This window comes from Ceratina calcarata, unplaced genomic scaffold (assembly GCF_001652005.2).
Source record: "Ceratina calcarata isolate Rehan_Ccalc_2016 unplaced genomic scaffold, ASM165200v1 scaffold54, whole genome shotgun sequence".
Classification (NCBI taxonomy): Eukaryota; Metazoa; Arthropoda; class Insecta; order Hymenoptera; family Apidae; genus Ceratina; species Ceratina calcarata.
In genome coordinates, this window is record NW_017176565.1 from 698,985 (window position 1) to 719,588 (window position 20,604).

The 20,604-nt window shown below is 37.4% G+C and overlaps 3 protein-coding genes across 9 annotated transcripts in view; 2 read left to right on the forward strand and 1 right to left on the reverse strand.

The window, feature by feature from the left end:
- Positions 1-9,133, forward strand: part of dmpd (F-box protein dampened) — a 24,200-nt gene extending 15,067 nt beyond the window's left edge. Inside the window, exons 2-6 of one of the 6 annotated variants that reach the window (XM_018030998.2) lie at positions 4,049-4,312; positions 4,392-4,640; positions 4,724-4,919; positions 4,989-5,353; positions 5,520-9,133. In XM_018030998.2, coding sequence (XP_017886487.2) covers positions 4,049-4,312; positions 4,392-4,640; positions 4,724-4,919; positions 4,989-5,353; positions 5,520-5,927 — 1,482 coding nt within the window. In that variant the 3' untranslated portion in view covers positions 5,928-9,133. The other 5 variants (XM_026816718.1, XM_026816719.1, XM_026816721.1 and 2 more) reach the window with 5 other exon arrangements.
- Positions 9,134-9,606: 473 nt separating this feature from the next.
- bigmax (helix-loop-helix-leucine zipper transcription factor bigmax) lies at positions 9,607-11,378 on the forward strand. Its single transcript, XM_018030817.2, has 5 exons — positions 9,607-9,973; positions 10,118-10,267; positions 10,351-10,730; positions 10,822-10,935; positions 11,024-11,378. Exons 1-5 carry the CDS (start codon positions 9,937-9,939, stop codon positions 11,078-11,080), a joined length of 738 nt encoding a protein of 245 aa, XP_017886306.1. The 5' UTR covers positions 9,607-9,936; the 3' UTR covers positions 11,081-11,378.
- An 82-nt stretch (positions 11,379-11,460) lies between these two features.
- On the reverse strand, positions 11,461-16,585 carry LOC108628724 (uncharacterized). 2 transcript variants are annotated; one of them, XM_026816723.1, is made up of 3 exons: positions 13,017-13,355; positions 12,784-12,933; positions 11,461-11,835 (listed from the first exon to the last, which is right to left on the reverse strand). In XM_026816723.1, exon 3 carries the CDS (start codon positions 11,797-11,799, stop codon positions 11,545-11,547), a length of 255 nt encoding a protein of 84 aa, XP_026672524.1. In that variant the 5' UTR covers positions 11,800-11,835; positions 12,784-12,933; positions 13,017-13,355; the 3' UTR covers positions 11,461-11,544. The 2 variants fall into 2 exon arrangements, with proteins under 2 accessions (XP_026672524.1, XP_017886307.1); XM_018030818.2 differs by lacking the exons at positions 12,784-12,933; positions 13,017-13,355 and adding an exon at positions 15,585-16,585.
- Positions 16,586-20,604: the final 4,019 nt, after the last annotated feature.

A 20,604-nucleotide genomic window follows, 5' to 3' on the forward strand; every position in this document is an offset into this window, starting at 1 on the left:
TATCATTTGACTTAATTTCCCGATCAATAAATATGGCCATATTAAAACTGCTTTTTTGAAAGTTTCTTTTCTCTTTTTATAGTCAAGTGATTTGAAGTCTCTGATAAAGTTATTTTCGTTAATGGAATTCACTTCGTGTCAGAATGAAAGATCGTGTTAAAAGGTTTATGCTACGTGAGCCGCAGTTTGCGGTACTTTGACGTCCGAGAAAAACTATTACGCACGAGGTTTTGGTTGTGTCAGTTTCCGTTTGGTGAGATCGCTTCCGCTACGGTTGTTACATGTTCCTCTGACTGTTCTGCGCATCAAGGAAATCTCCAAAACTCTTGCATAGTTTTATCTAAACGTCATCATTTTGTTTCACATGCACGCATTAATAGAACGCATATTGTATACAATAGTATTTGATAATCAATTATTGTCAAGTATAAAACAGGTAAAGCTGATCGCAATAATTGTACAACAGTTGTACGTACAAACATCAGAATGTAATTTATTGTTTGCTAGCAACGCGAAATATCGATGTTAGCTGCAGCTGCTTCAACCAGCCTTCGAAATATTTGATGAAGGTCGCCGCGTTTGATACGTTTCGGAATAAAAGTTTCAAGAAAATCGTCGGTAGACGGTTAGAACCGATTTCGCAAAGCATTATGCAACGTAAACGAGTTGTGTACACAGAAATTGTTTTAATGTACAAAACTGTATGGTCTTCAGACATTAAGTCGAAAAGTAGGAAAGGGCAGAGGCGAATTCCTTCACGAAAGGTCAACGAGGTAATCATTTTCGTATGACAGAAATGGGCCTGACGCGATTTATGTTTTCAGTCATTTTGATAATTCTACGATTTTATTACGCGGTATACTGTCTGGAACAATATTTAGACAGAAAAAAACCATTTCGTAAAAACGGCAACAAGCACTCGTTGATTTACAAGTTTAAAAGTGACGAGAGAGAGAAATTTATTCCCGTCCTCCTTTCATACTGCTCCTCTGTTTCTTTATTTTTTGGAGAAGAGAAATAAAATGGAACAGAAATAAAGATGTAATGTATTAAATGATACAAAAGTCGAACTTGAATTACTTTCTCTATTAATTTAAGATAAAAGCACGTACATCTATCAATGTCAATTGATATACTATCGTGTCACCCAATTAAATTTCAGTGAATAAATAGTAATTTATATTAATCTGAAAATTAATTCTTCATTATGTAAAAACAAAATTAAGATCTGAGCATCTCTAGATTTCGCAATTTTATTTTTAATCCACCATTTCTCTGATTGTAAGAAATGCGGTAAGTGTATAATTTCCATTTGAGTTTGTTTAAATCTTTCTTAATCTTTCTGGATCGTTCTGTGATCTATAAGTATTTTTGTTTTCTTTAGATAAAAGAAGCAATAAGGATTATTATATGATATTCCAAAAATGTCGAAGGGTACCTTGGAATTTTGTGGGCTTTTCTAAAATGCAAGAATCTAATAATATTGGCGCTGGAGGGTTACTCTTGTCGATAAATCGTGCCTTTTATTTCTTTTATTATTAGAAATTATTATATAATTTTTTGATTCGAAACATTCACCCTTCGGATCGATCAGCGCAAACCGTAGACGTCGCTAGCATCGGCCGTAGACACAAACTGTTTTCGAGTTTCCTTACTAGATACAACGTTGCTATGGTAACGGTCACATTTTTGCAGTCTCGTACATAAAGTAATCTGTGCGATCCAGTGCGAGCTGTGCCTCTGCCTGTCCTGCTCGTACCGCATGTGTTGTGTTGCAATGTTTGCGGAGACGAAATAGCCATTGAAACAACGTGAGATTCAGTGCGTGTTGCGAACAGGCCTACCTGCATGACCAATGAGAAAAGCGTTTGCGAACAGTTGGGTACGTTTTCACGGAACGGTGAACAACCGTCGTCGAGCGAACTGGACGAGCACACCAGCCACGCACGTGTGTGTGTATTTCGTCGTCGCCGTTGTCGCCGTGATAGTCGTCATCGTCGACGTTGGCGTTTGATCGTGCGCCGATCATCTCGATTCCAGCGATAACGAAAGCAAGCTGATTCGACGAGAAAATCGAGCCAATTAGCTTCTTGACCGTTAGGAAAAAAGACAGCAGGGAACAAAGTATCTTTTGCACAAAGGAAAGGGAACGAGAGCCATCCGTTTCTGCGAGCAAATGAAAAACGGCTTCTTTGTAGATGAGATAGTGTCATCGTTAGTCTTTATTCGGGTATTTATAGACACGAAGCCGATGCACCCGACGGCGATTTTACGAAGGTGAAAGAAACAGGTCTCGGGATAGGTGGACGAGAAAGAGAGAAACAGGGAGGAGAGAGAAAAAAAGGAAACGGATTTCTTCGACGCGCGGGCTTTTTTCCGGGTTACGGATTTTACTGTGTGAGTGCGGCATAGTTACACCAGCGTTATTACGCTTAAGCGAGAAAAAGAGGGGCAGAAAAGTGGCTGGGAACAAGAGCGACAGGGCTACCTGAGACTAGACAGAGAGAAGGCTTCGATAGTGAAACGGAGTGAGAACCAGATCGTCGAGCAGGGGTCGTGAGGAGAAGGAAGAAGGGATCTCCGTCAAAATGTCGCTGAAAACACCAACGCGGATACAGTGATCGCTTTTTTCTCATTTAACAGGGGGTACGTGATCTTTTTCGACTTCCTCTTGCTATTTTCCTTCACGTTCAGGCCACGACCCTCCTTGTTACTTCACGTTCAGTCCCGTGCGTAGCTTCCTCGATCCTTTTTTCATTATCGAAAGACAGACAAGTCATGGATGCATCGATTGCGCACGGTCACCCGGTTTCCCTCTGTTTGTTTCCATCGGGTTTTGTATAACTTTGTCACGATTGTGTGCACAACATGCAACGGTCATCTCGTTAACAGTGAGGGGCAATGATATCTCGTATTCGTGTGACGGGCTGCCACACGATAATCATAGTAGTGCAAGTTCAAATCCGACGAGTTTCGGTTGATCGTATCACCGAATATTTCTAAGTAGCGGTTCAAGTTCGTCATTAAAATAAGACATAACTATACCGACAGGTATTTTCATAATTGGAAGTCGGGAATTAAAGTTTTCGCAATAACAACTGCGAAACACCGTCGTTTAAAGTTGTAAAGCGTAGCGATGAACTAGCTACTAGTGCAATTCTCAACTCGCCATGTCCATCTGCTCGTATATTCTTCAAATTTTACCCTTTTTAGTTACGGAACATAATCTCTCAAGATATTAGAGCGCCGCGTAAACTTAGTGTCGATCTACTAGCTACGGTACAGGGATTCCTCGTTCCTAAACTGGTCGCTAATCGCGTACTGTTCAGACCGTTCTTTTTTCTCAAATTCGTCGATTTGATTTCTCTTTCTCTCGATCAAAGCTTTCACTGGAACGTCGTTTTTCGCTACACTTTTTCATCAGCTTCTTCGTCGATTCTTTGTTTATACCGTCTGCTAACGTTCGTTGTTTTTCGCCTTTCGAGAACCGATGGGAATAACCGAGCTACACAGACATTGCTGAAGATGTGTCGTAGGTTACATTACAAATTTGTTTTTCGTCAGTATCCCATCGATATTTCGTCGTGACGAAGTCGTACGAGTTTCTTCTTAACAGAATTCTTTTTTGGTGATTCGTACTTCTCGAAATCAGTGCGAATTTTGTGCCATGTTTGACGCAATTGGAGTTACATGTTCTCGATCTTTTACCGTGATTTCTCTGTAACTTGGACGTCATAATAAAATTTGGATAACTGTACGATAATATGAATAAATAAAGATACAAGAATCAGAATAAAACAGTGTTAATTGTTTATTCAACTAATGCTGTTATATGCGTCGATGTTCGTCGAAAATATTTCAAGGATTCGTGTGTAATTTCTGTCAGTGGCTTATCAATATAATAATAATTTCTGATCAACTGGAATATAAAAAGTATGCATTCTTGGTGCTGTTAGATCGAGAGTTTTTATATTGTACCAAAATTGTCTTTGATTCTTCGCTCTCATGTATTACAATAAACAGTATTTTTTGTTTCGTTCTTCCCTAGGTTTTTGGTGAAGCTGATCATCAAAGTCTTGAAATTATGGTGTCGACTCGTCTATCAAGTAGTATGGGAGGAGGCAATGGAGGTGCTCCGGCTGCCGAAGTTGCAGATGTGAATTCATCTAAAAAACATCAATCTGCAATGACCAGCATGGACAGTGGAGCCGCAACTTTGGAGAGCCATGTACACCTCCTCGACCTGCCAGTGGAAGTCCTTGAAAAGATTTTTAGCTACTTGGACTACAACACAGTGGCTCATTTACGTCCAGTAAGTTAATGTCACGAAGTATTATATTTTAATCTCAGTTCATTAATTAATTATATTCGTGCTTCATTTATTTTCGCAGGTCTGCCATCAAATGGATCGAGTTTGTGGATCAATTTTGAATTCGACATTTCAGAAGTTGCAGGCACAAATGTTGAGCCGCTTTCAGGCGATCAAAGCACAGATGCCGAGACGTGAATCTGCGCGTCGTAATCATCCGCTGGCATGTGAATCCGATATCATTGAAACTCTTCACATGCGCCTCACTTTGCTGCAAATGAGCTTCGGCAAACATATTGAACGCAAGCATTGTTGTTTTTTTCCTGGAGAGGTGAGTGAAGTCTCCCTAATCGATCGTAAGATCAGGAACATGCGAATATAATATACGAATTTCAATTTTTAATTCTGTTTCAGATTTTAGATGAGGTTTATCGTATTTTACACTATATTAAAATTACTCCTAAATTAGCCAGACCATATAAAGTTACAGATGAGTTGTTTGATTTAAGTACTATGGCTATGGAGTACTTCAAGGAACGCATTGAGCCAACATTACCAGAAATCCCTTATTTTGGAGCCGATTTCCTAGATCTTGCTGGGACTTTCTCTTGTGAGCAATCGAATGAAATTGTTCACTTCGGATTGAACGAGATCGCGTCACTTAATTCAAATGTTACAGCTTCTAGTAATGTGAGCAAGCCATTCATATGTCTTGACTCTGCACCATTAACGGTTGGAAGTAGTAAATCAGGGAATAATAGCGGAGAGGAAGGATCTCCACCACACTCTTCGGACGATCCTGCCTTACTGGAATCCACCGTGTCGCCTCCACAATCGAACATGGTGTTGCGAAAACGAATTCGTAAAATCAAACAAGGCATGAAGCGATACAACAGTCAGTTAACGTTAATGCGTAGAGATCTACGAAATTGTAAAGCAAAGATAGCTGAACAGCAGAAACAAATCGTTGAGTATGCGACCCGTCTTGACGAAAACGATAAAAAGAACGAGGAGACATCCCGTAAATTCAGCACACTCCTACAGGTATTTACTAAAGTATACTTAGTACTTGTAAAAACAACACACGACAGCTACACATCTATTTAAACAAAAGTATAAATTGAGTATGATTAATTTGAAAATTGAATTTTAAACGATTTATGATGTTTTCATTTGGTTATTACAATAAGTTCGATTGTTTGTTGTGCAGGAATTGAACAAGTGTAAAACAGAGCTTCAGTATTGGCGATCTAAGTCTCCGGCGATACCATTATGTGTAGTCTGCGGCCAGTCTGTATTAGTTGCGACGGAGGACCTGCAGGTTCTGACGAATCAGGGTGTGGTATCGGACACAGTCGACGAAGGGCTGGACTTTATTCCTATAACGGACGCACAGAGTCCGACAGAGGTTGCTCCGCAGCAACCGGTGGTCACGCAACAAATTTCATCGCCACCGACATCAATACTGTCGCCGCCAGTTGTGGAAATGGCACCTCCGAAGGCTCCCGTGCCTTCATTATCTTCAAAACGGAAATCAACCATGGAGGAACCACCGAGCGATGCCGCGAAGAAACCTCGCCGTGCCAAGTCACGCCAGGTTAAACGCTCGAAGATATAAATCGATTCTGATAATGGTACAAAAATATCTGTGTAACAATTTTTACTGGGTTCTCAGAAGAGGTCTTTCTATTTCGAGTAACGTGTCCCTTCACGCTAGCGAGCGAATGATCTTAGAAAAGTACAAAATTCGTTCTTGAACGTCCTGCATTTTACGCGCAACGAACCTTCGTTTCGAAAGATAAAATGAAATTCTGGCCATGTCGGTGAACCGCGCGAAGGGAATTGAATGCAATTGATTTTCCTATTTTATTACGGACGATTTGTCACACACGGTGACGTCTACAAATATTCTAAATGATAGTTGATCATTCGTTTCGTTCGTAAAGGAATGGAGGAACTACTTTTTTAGAACCCTTTTAATTATTATTATTATTATTGTCGTGATGGTATACACGCAAGGATGATAGAAGGGATGAATTTTGCATAGAATGCTTATCTCGCAACAATAAGACATTAATAGAGCATAATGTACGTCCTATATTTACGTGTATAGTGGCGAGCAAGTATTCACCTTCTGTATTTCTTGATCACGAACCATGCACTGATTTACCATTAACTCGCTAAACATTTCTGACATTTGTTTTATGGTTCGTCGTAATATTTTGTTTTAAATGTTTCATTCATAACAGTCTGGCTAAATAATCTACTAGACAATACAGAGAGAAATACACAAACGCAAAATTTGCTAGAGAAAAAAGAGAAGTGATTTTTGTTTCAGATTAATTATTTATTACAGTTTTAAATTGAATGAAATGTTATTAGGCAGAATTATTTTTACACCTAGACAGATGAAGTTTTCTTTGTAGAGATTTCTAGAGAAAATTTACGAATGAATATCAGATTTGATTCTAGTGTTTTATTTTGCAGCATCAATTACTAAGTACCTGAGAGGACTGAATAGGAATGGTTCGCGCAGGTACTCCAATTTCATAATTTAGCTAACTCCACACACACACAACAAATGGAGAAATAAAAGAGAGTAAACTATTAACTTTACATCCAGATAGTTTGTGTATCTCACTTACGTTGTATTATCAATTTAGGCCACAAAACGAATAGTTAAAGTTAAAGGCTTTGAAAATTGACTTCTGCATAATGATATGTGATACATTGGTTTTATTTCTTTCTATTTATCAATGAATGAATCATTAAAGACGATAATCTAATAGAGCAGCTCACCTAGATAAAATCAAAATACTTGTAATGGTATAGTTTCGTGAGCCTTAAAAGGAAATGTGACGTGGAGGAGAAAGTGAATTGTAAATGTGAACGGAAAATTGCTGAAATACCCTTAACGGGTGTTATTTTTTTTTTCACCGTGTCATCCTTTGAACATGCGATGTTTCTCGCATGAGGTGAATATTGCAATATTAATAGCGCTAGGAAATAATTTATAGGATCAATTATTTATAGGAAAATTATCTAATTGTTTGTAAACCGTTCTCAATCGATTTCCTAATTTATCGTATTGATCATATTGATTAAAGATCAAATTTACGGATTCCGCGCCATGTTTTTGTGAGAATAAAGTAAAATCTATACATACGTACACATATAACTGAAAGAGACAAACAATAAAATTATTCAATGAAACAAGTGGAAATTTCATGTTCACGCTGTTTCTTTTAAAGGCCGGACAGATTGCTCTGCGCGATGCTCGATAATCGGTCTGTGTAGATTCAATTAAACAATTAATTAATATTATTTGCACCAATCCTAATTAATCTCAATGAGACGTAGTTTGAAATATCGTGAGTTAATTATTATTCATGATTCTAGTAATGAATATAAATGATACCGATAATAAGTAAATGATACTTTATTATAAATATATAAATAAAAATATATATATATATATGAGTGCGGTACTTGCCAGGATATGCATACCACACGGAACGGTTTAGTTTAAACTTTAATGGAACAATAAGATATAATAATTAATGATGAAATAATTATCGAAATATATAAATATATATATAATTTTTTATTGATGTCGAAAATTAATTAGGACAAACAAAAAGATGGGAAATATGAACCTAGTGAGCATGAAACGATGGAACGAGTACGTCACACGTGTGTATGAGAGACAGACAGTGAGTGAAAGAAATAAGTACATGTGATTATACACACGCATATACATATATATATATATTGAAGATACTAAATTCAAACTTAATGAGAATTTACGATGTGATGCTTTATCGATTTAACTGCGGGAAAGTGACCTTTATTCAAATAAAATACATGTGGGGCGTTTCTGGCTACGGAAGAAATTAGTAAAAGGAAGAGAAAAGAAAAATATGGAATGAAACGAAAAAGATGTGTTAATTTTACTTAATGTTATGTTCAATATAGGATTGCGGGGGCGGGCGTAATTAATTAAGACGCCGTGTCGGAAATTTCGAAATGCTTGCATTGTATGCTTCCATCGCGAATAGTGATATCGTTCTCTTTCGATAAGATTTAAGGAAATTAAGGGATACGAGAAGAGAAGTGACGAACGAACGAAAAATCGCGCAACAAAACTCATTTTTGTATGAATATCTATCTAGGCCCCTGAATGTAACAGCATCGTGTATAAAACTGCATCAAACTGTATTTACGAGTAACCAATCGTACCTTACGTACACCCACTGAAATATTTACAATTCCGACGATATTATACGTTGTCAGTTTATTATCTTAAAATAGTTTACAGTCATCGGCTTTCCGACATTATCCGTCCCCGAACGATACAAATGTAGTGTTGTGTACTACGTATATGAATTTACTAAGAATATACAATCGAATATAACACAATGAATACACAATTAGAAGTAGAATAATTTGCTAATTAGTAGCTGCTGTGCTGTTTTATGAGAATCACGAGCACAGAGATGATGATAATTTTCAACTTTCAATGCGAACGATTAATCCGCGGACCAGTATCTATACACAGACAGGTAGAAAGGGTCACCGGATCATCGGGTACACAATATAAGCAATTACGAACGGAGATACTATTCGTGTACGATGAAATCTATAAATATGAACTTTCAGAGAAGTGGATAGGAATATTAAGTAATTGCTCGCTTTACGGTCCGAAACGCCGTACCCCGTCTGTAAAGAATATGATTTATCTTGAATGGTTTTACATGTATTAAAGCGAATGTAAATATATATATTAGATACACCTTATAATAAACGTAATTTAACATAAAGTCAGAGACGACCTTACTAAAACTATTTAATCCTTGTAAAAAGATAGCTGATCCTGTTAGGAACTGTGTTCCTACTTTAATAATTTTTGTCTCTCATAAAAAATAAATATTAAAAGTTTGCGGACGAAAGCAGACGTATACGGATCAATTCTAATGCAGCCTTGATTGTAATATTCGTCTGCTAGCCAAGCACATGGCTGCGTTTGACAGTTCGCGTTTTCTTCGATTTTATCGGAACTCCCGGGAAGTACGGTCATTCCATTTTACCCGACGTCGCGGATTTCTTCTTCTTTCTTGTTACCAATAAATGGAGCGACGTGAGTTATTTTCAGTTGCGCGCGTAATGAGTAAACAGTTGATTAAACTGAAGCGGGAGCGTCGCACAAACATTAAAAGCCAATCCGTGAATTCACATTCAGCAGAGTCATTGGCTCACCCCTCTTCGAGTATCCGTAGTCTTTATTCCTACTCCTACTCCTATTCTCACTCCTACTGTCGGATTTCTGTCGAAGATGGCAGTCGTCCACATAAACAGGCCGCGGATCGACGTTATTACGAAATAATTTCGGAATGTTTATCATGGCACCGCGGTCGTGTTCGTCGTAGACAAGGAACATCTCGAAACTAATTCGTATTCGTCGACACGATGATTTAACGATCATATCTTTATGGATAATCGTGATCAATTACGATACATCCTTGGCGCAACTTACTTGTTGCGACCGTGTTCTAAGTTGTAACCTTTCCACGTGCGCATTTTAATTGTATTCTATTCGCTGATCCTGGACAAAACAAATCATTCAAGCGATGGCAGACACGTTGCACAAAGATGGGTACGAGATATGTGAGTAGAATTGAATATTACACGGATTTATTTTTCCTTCGTTTGTTATCTCAGTCAATGTCTAGTTATCAGAAGCATATGAATTTGTAACATAGAATTAATGTTTATTTATATTTATATTACACTGTTAATTTGATGAAACAGCAAATTTAGCAATGCACAGTGGAGGTAGTACTATAGGAGGAGACAGTGATATGAAGCTAGAACCATCTAGTCCTACAGAGAAATATACATTTTCTCGTTGCAGCAGTAACGGATCAGTGAATACACCATCTTCGTCTGCTCATAATACTGGTAAATGATTTGGACAAATAAAGAGTTAGATGAAACTAAATTAGTATTCGATTTTATATCTGAATCATTTTAATTATTTACAGAAGATGAAGACAGCGACAATAAGAACTCAACGATAAGTTACAAAGAGCGTAGAAGGGAAGCTCATACTCAAGCAGAACAGAAGAGAAGAGATGCCATCAAAAAAGGATATGATTCTCTCCAGGACTTGGTTCCTACTTGTCAACATACAGATTCATCGGGTTACAAACTCTCCAAGGCTACTGTACTTCAAAAGTCCATCGATTACATACAGTTCTTGTTGCAACAGAAGAAGAAGCAAGAGGAAGAACGTAATGCGTTGAGGAAAGAAGTCGTCGCTTTGAGAATCATGCAAGCGAATTATGAGCAAATTGTGAAAGCTCATCAGACTCAGCCAGGTCAAGCAGAGATGCGTGTGTCCGATGAAACCAAGTTCCAAGTGGTAAGATACGAAAGAGAACTGCGATTCGGGAATTTAATATTCACAACGAGACAAAGGAGCAAATTTTATTATCAGAATTTATTTATTTCAGTTCCAGGCAATCATGGATCGTTTGTTTCAAACGTTTAACAACATTTCTGTAGCGAATTTCGCTGAATTGTCAGCGTGCGTTTTTAGTTGGTTAGAAGAGCATTGTAAACCTCAGGTACTACGATCATTCTTTTAACACATCTCGGATACGGAGGAAATAATGGACGCAGAAAGTTTAGTAATTTTTATTGAAAATATTTCAGACTTTACGTGAGGTCGTACTGTCGGTACTCCAACAGCTTAATAGCCAAATCAGCTAGTCGTATACACGATTAAACAATTTGTGATTGCACAATACAACGATAACGTTATGACAATGTTTTGAGGGTACTTAGACCAACCATCTAGCAGAGTTACCAGGGAGGACGGGGCGTACGCGTGTTATAAGCGTGACGGGTAGCATAATGATTGTAGAAGAAAATACAAATAGAAATTTATTTTATATACTATTATTATAACGAATGTAGATATGGCCATGTAATGTGGCGTATCGATTGTTGTCCAGATATTTTTACCAGAGATTTTTTATTAAATAAAGTTCGCTGTATATATGCAATACACAGCGCGTTTATATATATATATGTATGAATATATTTGAACATGTATATAATACATCGATATTCATAACATAGCAGGTTGAAAAAAAAACAGATTATTTCGTCTTATTTACAACCATAGAGAATGAAAGACGTGTCCCTCATCCATAAAAATTCTTATTCCCTTCTTAAACTTTCTCAGATTCCGTAGGCATGCTTTCCCCTTGCGTAATATCGTTCAGGAGTATCGCGTCCAGTCTCGGCCTGTGGGGGTCGTCAGGTTCCCGATTAGGGCTTTGAGGACGTCTTCTTTTCGATCTGTCTTCCGGCCTGCAGCACAGATCCCGGAAGATGCACGCGTAGCAGGTCAGCAATACGCTCATCATCATTAAACCGCCGACCGCGAGAACCACCACTAGGAATATCGACATTTCGTCCACCATCGTTGGTTTCGTGAATAATAAATCTGTTTACACCATCTGGAAAAAATATAATTTTGCATTTTAACTAATATGATTTCAAAAAGATTTGAACATGTTTATCACATAATCCAAGTGACAAAATAATTTTTATTGGGGTTTTTATATTAGTTTGTACGATTTTGAATGAAACTCAAAATTCATAAGAATTTTCAGTGGCACGATACATCATTCTTTTCCTGTAGGAGGAACGTGGGTGGAGCATGCGATTCCTTTGCAATATTTCTGCGAAGGATTTGAATATTAGTAAAGAACATATTAAAAACAAGCTTTGTATTCTTCTATGAAACACGTTCAGTTCCTGGACACTAAACAAGGGGATCAGTTCACTTTTCCCGTAATCCAAGTTGTCCGTCGGCAGTCACGTACGTGCGAAAAATCATTGCACGTGTTGCCGGAGAGTGTTTTCCGCACTGCAATTTAGAGGAAAAATTCTCTTCTTATAGGACAATATCTTGTCTTTTATCAGCGACAACATCGGGCAAAGACGATCGCTATACACGTACATTTCCCCGAGGAACTTAAATTACAGTTTCTTATTCTCATCTCGAAGCGATTTTACGACGAAACTTGCTCGTTCATCCAATAACACTCTTGAAAAATCGCTTTCTTTGGAAGAACATAAAGTAGCAAGAAATTGTGCTACCAAATAAAAATGTTTTCAATTTTATTGACATTAAAGCACTTTCCATTGTAATACATCTTCTACCAAAAGATTACTTTGTCTTTGTCTTATTTATCAACGCTTCGGCCTAGTTAAATAGTAACAAAATAATCATTGCAATTTGCCTCTGCTGGAAATTGAAATACGTATTTAATATCGTTAGCCAGCGAGTGAAAAACTTGAAGGATGCGCATATTTCCTCAGGGAACTACATATATTTCAGTTTGCTTGCCTCATTTCTCATACTTTCCTTCTATTTCCTAAAAAAAAAAACTGTCGTGTACCAAGGAAGTTCGTGTCTCATTTTTGCATGCCTGAACAGCGTATCTTCAGCTTCTACGAAATATTTATTAACGATCGTTACATATTAATGAACGTAAAAAGCTGTAATTTCATCTATTAGAATATATCTTATCTCGTAGCCCATTTTTATCCTGGAAGAGAGAAGTCCGTTCAGTTTAGCTTTGAGTTAATCATTATATCAAATTATTTGGTCTGTTTGTAGAATGCTAATTACCGTGATGAATTGTGTATAAACATGAGTTTCTGATCGCGTCGACTGATGGAGTGTGCATATACATAAATTCATTGACTGCCATTATTGATGTGTTTATCGAATAAATTAATTATTACGCAGTCGTCGAATAATCGAGGTGCACCAGTCCATGTCGCTTAGTGATTATAACTTTGCTTATTAAGTCCAATAACTGATTTCCAGTCGAAGCCACTCTAGTTTCTCATTAGCTAATAATTACCACGGTTTGCATCATCGCACGTCGTTCATATATATATAGAGAAATACGTAGATACATATATGTATATTTGTTATACGATGTTTATTGTGAATTCCCACATTAAATTATAACATAATCATTTCGATATCGTTATTAATTATAGAAACAAGAAGGAAATTCAATTATTAAATAAATACAATCGTAAAATGTTTGTAATTATTTAATTAAAAATGAAGACGTCAGAAACTTATTTCCGAGTTAATAATTTCTCGTTTTTATTTCAAGTAACGAGAAGAAGTTCTGGTTTTCAATTTCTACTTTCTATCAACATCCATCATTGTATCGTCGAGGTATCTTTGGTGAATTCGATCGCTTTCAGATTAATTTCAATCTCCTCTTCACGGGGCCGACGTTAATGCCTCTATCAACGTTAAAGTTAAACGTCGCTTTAATTAATTAGAAGGAAATTACACTCGCAGTTTACGTCCCCGGGTTCAGGCAGTAGATAGGAAGTTCAACCCGTGGAATTACTGTCATATCCCATTAGGTTGCCGCTTCGCCTCACAAAGGATTTACACGGAATCATTCGCTTGTGAAATTACGGGCGAGGCGAAGCGAAACCCGAAAGATTACTTGCTTTGTGCGTTGCCAATTGAAATTATTGTGCCGAACGTACGTAAAAATTCGTCATGAAGAAATAAATCGCGAGTACTCCGGTTACAGTGATTTGAAAAAATACTCTGCGAATTTCTCCGCAAAAAGAAATATAGCGAAAAAATGCCAAATGTAATGTAATCTATCAAGGAAGTAAATTATTTTCTACGTTAAACGAATATCTCGCAGTTCTACGTTATTCGCAGAAATGTGTACTCGTTGAAAACAAGCACACGAAAAAATTATGAATGGACGATAAAACGGAAGCGGAACGTTTCGAAGAAAAAAATAGCAAAACGTATAATACAGAACTTGTTGATGGATGCAATAGCGATCACTGCGAATTGCATATTTCCCCTGGTGTCAACGGACGTCCGTTCACTATCGCACTGTGAAATATTTTTTTAGCCTCCCCCGGGAATCGAGGTCGAAAGCTCACCCCGTTATGGTTATCGTCTCTCTCAGAATGTTTCACGGAATTAGTAAATTTTACGCTCGACCTTCTGCTCGGCCTCGTAAAGAATGTCTCGTTTTTTCTTGATGGGTTAATCGAGTTCAGCTAAATTTGTTTCGTGGTCTGCTTCCGACGGGCAATCGAATTATAGTTTAATTAATCCTTTTTTATACACCTCCATTTATGGCACTACGGGGTTCATTCGATCTCCTACGCTTTTTTTCTACTTCTTCCTCTTCTTTTTTTATCACACTTCCCTTTAAAGTATTTATAGAACCAATAGCACGTAGGTCAGAATTTCAAGAAATACATTTTTAATTTCTCGTAAATGTGAAACATTCAGAGCGACTATTCCTCTCGACTTATGTTAAACTTGCCTCTAAACCACTCACTTCTGTACGAACTTATAATCATTTAGTAGTCTGACGTATAAACGAACGTCTGGAACTCACGTTTACATTATTTCTTAGTTTTATTTAAAGCAAACTGCATGTCAATAGAAATTTCGATATTATTAAATATTTCGATATTATTAAATTTCATTGTTGACATTATTCCAATATTTAAGTATTATTACGATTCCTGTTGGACGTGAATTTTGAGGTAAATTGTTTAAATCGAAAATGTGTGTAAAGGTGATAAAGCATGGATGACGTTTTAATTAAAATAGCAGAAATGGATAGGGGTTACAATCCGACTTCAAAGTAACTCCGACAAAGCGGAAATCTATTCTGACAAAACGAAATAACAAGCTCGAATAATACAATCGGTTTGAAGAAAATTCTCGTTAAAATGAATTGCAGAAATTGCGGAAACAAGTATTCCCTTACATCTGTTGGTAGCTCGGGTCAGAATTCTCATTAACGCGGTTCGATTTTAACAATGATACGTTGAACAAGCAATCGCGGTTTACGTAACGACCCCGCGGTTCTCGTGCTTGTTAATATGCTATAATTGAATTCTCGGGTAACATAATTTTAATCACGTGTTACAAAAAATAATTATTCTTACGTGTCAATTTATGTTTTTTTTTTAGCATGGAATATAAGAAAAAAATTAACTTCAGTGAAACATAATTCATAAATGAAGTGCAAATTTTTGCAGTCCACTTGGGGGAGACTGAAATTCTTCTTATGCGCATATCTTTGAGATTATTCCTATTGGAATGTTATTACTCAAAGGATAGAATGTTACCAAACTCTGAACTCTTGTTGAGATAAATTCTACACGGGAGCGTCCTTACATTTAAGAACGCTTCCATCCGAACCACGTTGACAAGGATTCTTCGATCGGAACGTTGATTCCTCCCATAAAGGTCCATCCCTCGAAACTTTTCCTCTCCTGTTTCGAGAATCACCCGAGCCATTCACCCTGTTCGCAAATTCGCCTTGGCAGTTCCACGCGTAGTATCAGTCGTTGGCCTCCGATGAAATGTGATTCTGCCTCCCCAGCGAGCGGAATCATTTGCATAGAAATTCCTCTGAGTGAACGCCGCGACGGCCAAATGAATTCACGCGTAAAATCGCGATACAACTTGTCGGGAGTTTTAGTCCATTGGAGTAGAGGAGCTTTGCAGAGATTCCTGGTAATCAGTCGCAGAACTTCGTCGGCTCATTTATTGTTTCCGTTTTGTTCCACAAACTGACTGGAGACACTAAGTGTGTTTTCATTTTATTGAGAAGTTCCAGAATCGATGAATACTCATGACACTCTCATCCTTTAATTTCTCTCTACTTATCGTCTCGGTTTTGTAAATAGTTCATTTTCAAAGTTGTAAACCGATCGATAATCAAATTCAGAGAAATATATTTGGCTTATAAGATTGTTTAATTTATCGTGTAAGTTCCATGCAATTCTCAAATTGCAATAATACAATTAAAAGAAGCATTTCATAAGAAAATTTTATAAACAGAATTACACATTTCCAAACAGATGTTTCTTTAAATAATTACATTATCAATGAATCTGATCTTTTTATTTAATTCTTATTCGTGTCAACACCACGTGTATGCACTTCAGATCCCACCCTCACTCTTTGTCCACTTTTCATCCACAATACATGTTCCGTTCGGCACAAAACTGAAGTCCTCATTTTTTTATAGAAGATTCGATCCTCCTCTAGAGCTCTGATCTAAATTAGAAACGTCCTTCGGAAGCAATTCTGCGAAACAGAGCGTCACGATACGTTTTCAGTGTAGACGAGGCTCACAGCACGAAAGTCGCGGGAGGACTGCGAGCAGGACCGGTTTCTTGCGCATCCTCACTGTTTCCGCTTTCGCCACCCTCTACATTCCTCCCTCGAAGTCTAGTATAAGAAACATTATTTTACGAAGAATTGTCCTTATCGCAGCGTTTCTTAAAACTGTCTCGCTTAATGCTCTTCCCCAGAAGTGTTTCAAATCAAGCTTGCTGCACACGAATGCACAAATCCGGTCGAATCAGTATTTCGCGAGTTCATGTGAAATTCTACTCTAAATCATTTTAAAATTAATAGGATTTTTATTCGATATTGAAACTCCGATCAGTTCAACGAGAAATAAATACGACTTCAGCAATTATTAACTATAGGTGCGCTACTTCTTTTTCTGAATAAGAATTAATCAACGTTACTGTTTATGAATAATTCTCGCTCGATTTAAATTAATCTCAATAAACGTCGCTACCCTCATTTAGTCACTTCCGTGCCGCACTCTGTAGCTATAATATTGACGAGCAGATAAAAGGTATGCTCGTTTAAATAGTTGACGAGTCTTTCTATCAGAACGTCGGTGTGTGCGAACACGTGAAACGCATTTTATCGAACTATTCGGCTGAGCGTCGAACTTACGATACCCTGGCCCCGAATTTTATCTCTGGGAAGCTTTTCCCGATGAGGGAAATCGGGGACGCGCGTTACGATCCTCTTGGGGATGATTCGATACCCGCTTCGATAATAGAGTGACGGTTAACCGCAAAAGTAATCGACGTGTAGCCCGATAAACGAGTTGCAATCGTGGCAAGACGTGATTTTTGAATTTCTAGCGTTACAATAATGTATTTATTTGAAACTCAAATTAAATTACTAGATTTAAACATTATACTTAATTAAAAGCAGAACCTTCCATCGTTATTGAAAATAAGCTATTTTTAATAATGGAATTAAGATAATTACATGGATTGCAAATTATAGGAAAATCCTATTGGAAAGTTGTTCTATTATTTGCTGCGTGAACCCGACGCCATAGTACTATGACTATAACCGTTAAGCATAATAAATCGCAGTGTAAACGGTGTATTATAATTTATTTTTTATGATTTTCCAGCAGTTAAATTCAAATGATCTCGGTTAAAGTGTTAGCGCGAGTCAGTGCGGTGCCCTGTCTGGCGGGTCGGTCTGACTCTTGCCGTTCGTTACTACTGGCTACCGTTTGACTTCGCCTGAACAGTACCGTGAGTCACTACTAGCTCGCGTTTAACGAAGCGCGAACACGATCTCCTCCGCTTCCAATTTTCCTACTATTTTAATGATCAAGTATGATCGTTACATTTTTCCAGAGACCTGTTATCGATTGAAGGATTCGCAAACATTTTCTTCTTATTATTCCTTGAATTAATATTGTAGAATATAATTGGATTTTGTATGCATTTTATTTGCAGTTCAAATTGCAGACATTCCCAAGTGAATGTCTATTCAATTATTTGCATGTATATCTTGACTATACTTTTTAATATTCACTTATGCATCTTTAATTCAGAATCAATTAGGAATTTTAATAACTATTTTCAAATATTGTTTCTTTCATGATGTATGTTAAATTATACAATAGTATACACAATTTTCTTTCCTCGAACTCAAATATTAGTTTATTAGTTCTTTAACGAATACGCAGTCTTTTTTTTTTTACCTTATCACGTGTTACGCAATAGCATTAACAGTCTCTGGGAGAAGGGAAGCAAATCTTTGAACGGTCTCGTGAAATTGGAATGAAGATTTAGAGGGTGCGAGTGGTGGGTTTAGGGTGTGGCGTGCGTGGCATGCAGTTTTCCCTCGGTCGTGTCTCGTTTCACCCGAGGAAGCTGTGATCTGAATTTTGATCAAAGTATCCGAAAATACGGATTTCCTGAAACAAGTGACTTACACGATCCATCTGTATTAAGCGTATGAGATTTATTACAGTGACTGGGTCACTTTGTAGGATACAATTTGTCAAATAAATTAGTGACGTGTTTCATGGAATATATTTTGCAATAAGTCTAGTAACGTTTTACACAATTGAAAAATGGATGGTGAATAACGTTTTCAGTAACGAACCATCAAATTGCGAAAGGTCGAAAGGGAGGAAAACAAGTTTTATTATCCACATGGCAGCTATTCCTAGAACCATCTGTAGTATCTGGAACACAGTATCAGTAAAACGATAAATGACGTAAGAACAAGGAACAAAGCTTCTTAGATTATTATTGCCACTTATATATAGTTGATCCGTATTACGGTTGTTTAATAGGTGCCTCGATCCCGTTTCGTTCCATTGCTCCTCCAACAGCGCGACCAATTCCGTTGTTTAAATATTAGCATTGCGTCACGAGGTATGAGGACAGGCTAACGTCGGCGTAATTTCAACCACTCGAGGCTAAACCGCTTGGGTTCGGACATCGATTCATTCAACAAACCTGTTTATATTCTTATGCACCCCACTGCGACACGTTTTTACTCTTTCCTTTCAATTAACTCCATCTCGATTACTTTCATTTCGTTTGAAATCATTAATGAATTTCTCGCGTTTGAAACTGAGTGCAATCTTTCTTCATTGTTTCCTTATTAGTCTTCTTTAGCCACTGCAGTTCATAGTTAATAATGGTTTCGTTCTGTGTCAATATTGATTTCAATTTACCGGAGATGCTTCCGACGTGGCGCGGATGGGTATCGAAAACGGTGGCTTGATAAACGACCGGGAGAATTTAAAGCAAATGTCTACAATCGCCATAAGTTTTAATTGCACTCGGAGACCTTTTCGATAAAAGTTTTTCGACTGGAAATTAATGAAACAGCACGATAAAATTTTTCAGTCCTTTATTTCATTCCGGTCAATTATTGCATATTTTTATTATACAATTATGAGTCACCTTCCTCTCGTGGGGAATAATTGTTCGTCTTCTCTGTTCATAAGGAATTCATTACTCATAATCTTCCTCATTTCCTCTGAGGATTTTCATCTGGCATGTTGCGCTTTTTAAAAATCAACCATCTGGCGAGGAGAGAAGCACTCTGGGAAAAAGTGCTTTTAAAGCCGCGTCTTCTCACGAAGCTGGCAGAAAAATCGTCGTCATAAGGTCCCGAAGATTTAGCAAGGTTGCGAGGGGTCGTTAACCCTATTCACGAGCTCTCTGCGATTCTCCGCGTCTACTTTCGTCCGTATAAATAAGTTTATTCATCCATTCTCTCTCTCTCTCTTTCTCTCTCGAAAAGCCGTCAGAAGGAATAAGCTTCGCACCACGACGCTGAGATTAGGCTCCTTTCACTTATTCGATATGACCCAAGGAAAGCTACCCACGCACTTCTCAGGACTGGCGTTCTATATAAATTGATATCAATTCTCGTATCCGTCGCCTGATAATAAAAAATGCAAGCTGATTCTCTAATGGATAGCTTACTTTCATTTCGTACTCTCATTTGAAATTAGCTATTGAGAATTAAGTAATTTTGTTAATTTTGTATAAAATCATGGAATAAATGTGCGAACACGGATTTCAATTACTGACTTATATCCCGGGTAATTTAGTTATCTCGATAATATGCAGCTGCATTAAATCGAGCAAAGTTTAACGAGAATTCCAATATAACTTGGACTGCAGCAGGTAATTAATGAACAACGTTGACGTGATTATCTATTCGTTTAATGTTTAGGGTAACTGGGAACTAATTTCAGTGCCTACTTTACACAATTTTATTTTTCTACAAAAAGATTGCTTTTATGAACATCCACACGATCATTAATAACGACGAGTCACTAAGATGCATTAACCGTGTAGAAATGTATACCTTAAATATTCTATTTTAGAAAACAAATTTTATGCAATAGAGTGGAATGTGTTTTGGATTACTGGTACTCGCATTTCCAAGAATATAGGATATATATTTAACGTGATGTGCGTTTAAATGACCTTTTTATCATGCTCGTAGCGAGACTGATAACGTTGCAGAAATGTTTATGAAAATGCTCGTATCAGAGCTCGCTGCAATGAGAGGGCAATATCATGGAAATTAAATAATCAATAATTCATAA

Bases quoted from the DNA above. Each gene is read 5' to 3' on its own strand.
- LOC108628724 (XM_018030818.2), bottom strand. From the start codon at position 11,799: ATGGTGGACGAAATGTCGATATTCCTAGTGGTGGTTCTCGCGGTCGGC.
- bigmax (XM_018030817.2), top strand. From the start codon at position 9,937: ATGGCAGACACGTTGCACAAAGATGGGTACGAGATAT. The intron at 10,268-10,350 runs GTAAATGATTTG...AATTATTTACAG, and splicing joins TTCGTCTGCTCATAATACTG to AAGATGAAGACAGCGACAAT. The intron at 10,936-11,023 runs GTACTACGATCA...AAAATATTTCAG, and splicing joins AAGAGCATTGTAAACCTCAG to ACTTTACGTGAGGTCGTACT.